The 6,155-nt window shown below is 45.3% G+C and overlaps 1 protein-coding gene across 1 annotated transcript; it reads right to left on the bottom strand.

Moving 5' to 3' along the window:
* Positions 1 to 4,105: 4,105 nt before the first annotated feature.
* T265_11866 (hypothetical protein) lies at positions 4,106 to 5,757 on the bottom strand (the record flags this gene model as incomplete). Its single annotated transcript, XM_009178665.1, has 2 exons — positions 4,106 to 4,535; positions 5,534 to 5,757. The coding sequence occupies 2 exons, from the start codon at positions 5,678 to 5,680 to the stop codon at positions 4,191 to 4,193; spliced, it is 492 nt and encodes a 163-aa protein (XP_009176929.1).
* Between the last annotated feature and the right edge of the window lie 398 nt (positions 5,758 to 6,155).

Raw genomic sequence — 6,155 nt, 5'->3', positions numbered from 1 at the left:
AATGGGTTTGAACGCCATCATCATTGTTAGCCGTATAGGACGAGCTATCATTTCATTCCTGACATACTTCGGTAAGCCACTTATGTGTTGTTCGGACTAACTGAGGCCTGCTTACAAACTAGGTCATTTCTGTCTGTGATTTGCCTTAAAGAGGCAGGTAATCACCCGTTGATTCCCTCCGTTGATGCCACTGCGTCCGTGGAAGTCGGCTTTCGCAAATAGGTTGGGGGCTAAAAGTGGCAGGTCCCGTACCCTTCAGAGTACTTTTTCATACTTTTGTGACTAACCATTGAAGCAGCAAAATGACACCACCACCAACTCCAATACTAGAGTCGTCGTATACATCGCACGTCGTGCTCTTTTAGCGAGTTACGATTTTAAAACTAAAAACAATCTTTGAAACGTAAGTGTGCGCCGTATGAATTAGAGGGCACTTCTTGTTACGGACCCATACTGCTGACCTCACACATAGTGGATGAGTGTTCCACCAAAGACGTGCCACCTCCCTCATGCCTATGAATTCGAACTTCATAGATGGTTCATCACATATCTCTCAACAAATGGTTATTCCTATCGGGTCAGAAACAGCAGTTCCCCTACTTTTGGAGTACACCGCTTCTGGTCAGAAAAGCTTGTAGGGTGGATGACTGTTCGCAATATGCTGACCCGGGTGGACGGTCCACAGTATCAATACGAGATACTGGACATGGAAACAAATGAAATGTGAGACGGCCTTCGTGAAGCATATTCGCTTGAAGAATGTTACCGGATCTCCTCATTCATACAGTCTTCAGTCTCAAGTGAATAATCAGAGTAGTATTGTTCCAAAACTTAGTCTAAAACACCGTCGACCTCACTCCAACCCAAACATATTGCAAATCAAGAGTTGTGTTAGCGAAGTAGCGTTTTGTGGCAGACTATGGTGCAATACCCTTTCATCCGCTTTCTGTCTGTGTTCTTACATATACCACCCAAAGTTTTGCTTTCTCTCAGTCAAATTAATGAAAACATTCTAGATCTGTGCTGTTGACGCTTAGTATCAGAAGAAAATCAGTCGCGGAGTGGAATGGATGACTTACATCAGTGGTAATTTTTAACGAATATAATAGCGTGGAAATGAACCATGCAGAAGGAAGCGCGCCTGTCATACTACGGAGGAGGCTGTCAGAATGGGATTATTGTGTTCTGATTTTCGGTTCCAAGAGAGGAGCTATGATGCTAATCTTGTTTAGTTGTTAACATGATACCGCCGCGCCAAGGGATTTTACCCATTTTCGTACACTTCATTTGCGGTCCGGATCGCACTAGGTTCGTTCCCTGCAAAGCCCTTGGAGACTGTGTTTACTTAATGCGATACGTGGAAAGTTTCTTGGTCTTCACCAGATAGCTTCGTAGAAAACAAAACCGCAAGATCCGACCATGAAAATCAAATTCTCTTGTCGAATAATTTTTGTGGCAACCCATGGGCCAAGCAACCTACTTTTTCATTGCACGAAGGGGTCAAATCACGGCAGACACTGAACCCTTAGGATCCCTAGATCCAAACAAGCGAACAAGTGCAACAGATTATACTGAGCATTATCCACACATCGTTCAACTTGGGGTAAGACAATAACGAGTAATTCATTGTCCTCAAAACGTGTGCACAGGTAACACCGTAGGTTCGCCATTCGGTATTGTAGTGACCAGTTGCGAATAAATCTGGAGCCTGAGACTGCTGTGGTGAAAACGCCAACTTATAGGCCTAAAGATCCATGGTTCCAACCCAACTCAGGAACTAGACTGCTTCTGTATAGACTTGGGTAACCTGACAGTATTTCAGCTCTCGTGCTACCTTCGGGTGGCAAGGCAGCTAAGCACGGGAAAGGTTTTATAGCTGGGCGGTTATTATTTTTTAAAAATCAAACTGGGGTGGAATAACATTTCATATCCTTTAAATATACGGCACCCACTACCTCAAGTTTTGTCATCCCAAACTATGAATTAGCAGTAAAAGCACGACCGTACTCGTATTCATTTTAACGCGTGTCGATGGGAAATTCAACGACAGAGTGATTTGGCCTTCCGGCGGACCTTTACAATCTACCATGAGCTGCTGCAAATGCACCTGCTATGCGCAATAACATCAGGAGTCAGGTACTTATGCTTCACTCTCCACGACCTGGGCCAGGCCAGTCACTTACTGCCAAGTGGGTCAGAATGCTGAATCATTGGCTCCAGAAGGGGTACCTAACTAAAACCATAATAAACGTAGCCTTACGGTTCAGATGTTTGGGTCACAGACTGGACCCCATCAAAATCCTGCATCATTTCAGTGCTCTGTGGGTCATACTTTTGAGTCAAAGCAATTCAATTTTCATGTGTCTGATGATTTTGACGCAATTGTTCGTAGTACCTAGGGAGTGAGAGTTGTGCTTGGCCTCAAGGCTGAGTGCGCGTCAATAGACTGGATCCCAGTGAACAGCCGTCTTTGCGCCGTTTGACTGAATGGCTCCGTTACGAGCAATGCATCTCGACGCCGTAAACCGCGTCCGTTGATTGTTTTAGCATGCAGACGGCAGCTCTGAAGCTGAGAAAAACAGCTTGCATCGAGATTTGTTACGAATGCTTCAGTCAGCAAGAAATACAAAGACTGCAGTTCTATTTAGTAATATGAATGACTAATTAGTGCGACTAACTCCAGAGGAAATCCATCACGGTGATGGATTCGGGGTTCGCGCCCTGGACTCGATCGGGTCATGAAAAGCTCCTATACATGATCGTTCAACTTGGAGTACACCGCTTGACCCTAAGTACACCATTGTGTGGGCACGTCTATCTATTCGATTTTCACCTGGAATGCCTCGCCCGATGCAAGAGCGCTCAGTTCTGTAGCCAAACAATGTCGAACTGAATTGGCTTCAAAGGCTATGAAAGTTACAATAATGATATGGGTGACGAGGGAAGAGGGGCAAGAGGTCATACTCACAGCTTTCGAAATGGTCTGCCCGAGGATGCTTGCACATCACCAATGGACATCGGATGTCGCAATCATCCGCTCAGAGTGATGCCAAGGAAACCATGCCAGCAACAAACGACTATGACGTAGAGGCACGTCCTTCAGACGGTTCTTCTCGCTCTGAAAGCTGCTTCTGACTCCACTGATCGCCAAAAATTATGATGGTGATGGAATGTGACTCACAAAAACTGTGTATGACTCTTCCCGTGGACATGTGGGTACCCATATATACCTCCTGAGTGCAATACAACGATGTCACACAAGGGTACCTTCTTCGTCAACTTTGTAATCAATGTGTTGCTCGAGTCTTTCTTACTTGCCTCCGGTACCTCAGGGATCGAAGTATTACCAGGCTGTTCACTTACACCGGGTACGCTAACAATACGACCCTTTAGGAATGCAACCCATCTTAAATAGCCTAACCTGTAAGGTTCGTCCTGTGTTTTACACCTGAACAGTGAGAAGTACTACTACGATACTGAATGCAAGCAAATCCAAACCGTACACTTGCAGATGAGCCGATCCAGTAGGCTGAAACATTGCAGATGCTCCCTCGATAGAACAGCTGATCACATTTCATAGGTTAGGCAAGTTGGGCCATGTACTTCATATGCCAGAGTACTGTTTGCTCGCAGAGTCCCCTTCGTCCAGCTATGCGTTGGGTGAAAACGACCTAAGGGGTCAGTCCATGACTTGGCTACGAGGTATGAAAACCCTTATTAGTCAGATCAGTCACGTTGATGAGAATTGTCCCCAAGCGGCACCGGAACCGGAACAAACAATTGTTGGTGCCTCTGGGACATCTGAGCGTGTCGCACAGAAACTGATGATTCTGCACCAAATTCCATCGCATTTACCGTGTAGTCTCCTCACTCCCTGCCATACTAAGCAAACACAATCATGTAATGTCAATGAATTAGCTGGATCATCAACTTCAAAGAATGGCCTTGATTTCTTTACTCTCCTTTTCTTTCGTGAACGAATCTGCAGCAACCAGAACCGAAGTACTTCGATACACGGTTTGCATCCGACGCAATGACTAACAGGCTCCCAAATGAACAGGTGTTTCATACTTGACAAACAAGATTTTAATCAGTGTTATTGGCTGTTTTGCATGCACAAGAAAGTAGTATGTACAGAGAGCAAGTAAAAGAAGTCAATTTACATAGGAGAAAGTAGTAACACAATCTAGCTATCGGGTAGCTGCTGAGTCCGGACCAGTCTCAGTCCCGGAACCGTTGGATTGTGAATTGCCCGACAGCACCCCAGCGGGTGCCGTATTCGGCGCCTCGGGGTCTCCACGAACGGCTCGATACTTGGCCATCTCGTTGGGAAAATGGCGAGACAACTCAGCAATAAGCAGTGCACGAAACCTCCGAAGGCTTTCTAACTTCCCGCGCACCGCCTCGTTTTTCGCAAGTGCTTGTTCCATAAATTCGCGAGTGTACAACTGTGGGTTCTGTCCGGCGTCAATTTTTGAAAATAGCTCGATTGGCACATGTACATCGTGAAGGTCACCTTGCATTCGATCAAGCTCCTAAGAGAGAAGAAAGAATGTGGCAGCTGAATGACGGGATTAATGTGTTCTACATTGCCAGATAAACGGCAAACACACTGTGATGCACAGGTATTCAGATTAACGATAAACTTAGTAACCAGTGGAAGTAGGAACTACTTGCTTGTAGAAGGAACCGACGTAAGTAATTATGGAGATTAGGCCGACAGATGTTATGTATCTAGATGATACAAGTAGGGTGTCGATCCCACGAGCTACACAAGTGTGACTTCTGACTTCTGTGTTTGCTGTGTCAGAAAACAGTTCGAACCCTAACTTCTGAACTACCTTGAAATCACGATCACTGTGTGCTGGAGACATTTCACCGTTGACCAGCAATAAATGTGAACTACTACGACGATAATGGGAATGGATTCCGAGAAAGACGTCAGCAACTCACCCAAAAGGATAGGACAAGCTATGCTAGCTCAGTCATTTGCTGCGGAGGCCCTATGCTTAACCGAGACTACCGAGCCGGGGAGGGTCTATAGACTAGCAACTAAGTATGAAACCCCTAATCAGTAAAATCAAGTAGGTTAGCAAGTTCTGCTTCCCTGTATCGGGATTCCGGGGCTCGAGTTGTGAATATTTAGTACACCGACAGACACTGCCAAGTCACGCATAAAAGTCACCACTCATGCTCCGTTTTTGACCAGTAAACCGAATAATTCAACGTCGATTAACTGATCGTTCCACCCCATTCCCTGTCCTTCTTATTTTCTGGTGACCGAAACTGTAACAGCAGCGAAACTAACTTACCCTTGATACATAGCATACGGCTGACAAACCGAACTGAGGTGATCACGTAAGTCGTCGCATTCTAGTTGTTAATACTCATTCTGAATGGGTACACATATTGTTAAAATCGAAACGAGAACTTGACGAGTCCTAGTCATGTTGTTTTACGACCTGATGTAATATCAAAGACCCACCCGATTGTCTCTCTGATACACTGCTGGAATAAAGTGAACTGAGCTTACCTGTAACCGGGAGACAAGATCATTAACCTTTCGTTGAAGAGAGACGCTAGGTTGATAATCACATACGATAATCCCTGCTTCACGACATAATTCGATCATCGACTCCACGTTCTCCTCTAGTGCTTCAAAACGTGAACGATCCCCCATTTCCTGATCTCATAAAGCGGTAGGCGAAAGCCACAAGGAAGAGGAAGACAGGTAGCTGAAACCAATAAGCAGAAAAAGGTGCATTTTACACGTCTGATACTTTTTTCAGTTTTTACACAGAAACTCCTTTCAGAAAGAAGCTACATTACTGCATTCTTCGCAGACCATTCTTCACTATTACAGAGGTGTGGAGTGGGTGGATACACACCAGGGTCGGTGGCGCGTGGGAAGAAAACATAGCACAGAATTCACCTAGCGACCTGTGATAGAATGAGATATTGATAGCCCAATGTAGTTTGGGGGTTGATGCCACCTTGCATCCTCCTCCTCCTCATCATCATCATCGTCAATAGTATGACATCAGTGTTCAACAATGACGCTTCGCTGTCATGCAGCCATGATTTAATTAAAAGCCCAGTTGTAAAGAAAAAGTGCACGGGGAAGGGACTTGGTGCTAGTCTACCAGTCACTTTGA

This window comes from Opisthorchis viverrini, assembly GCF_000715545.1.
Source record: "Opisthorchis viverrini unplaced genomic scaffold opera_v5_618, whole genome shotgun sequence".
Taxonomy (NCBI): Eukaryota; Metazoa; Platyhelminthes; class Trematoda; order Opisthorchiida; family Opisthorchiidae; genus Opisthorchis; species Opisthorchis viverrini.
This window is presented reverse-complemented; position numbering and strand designations above follow the sequence as displayed.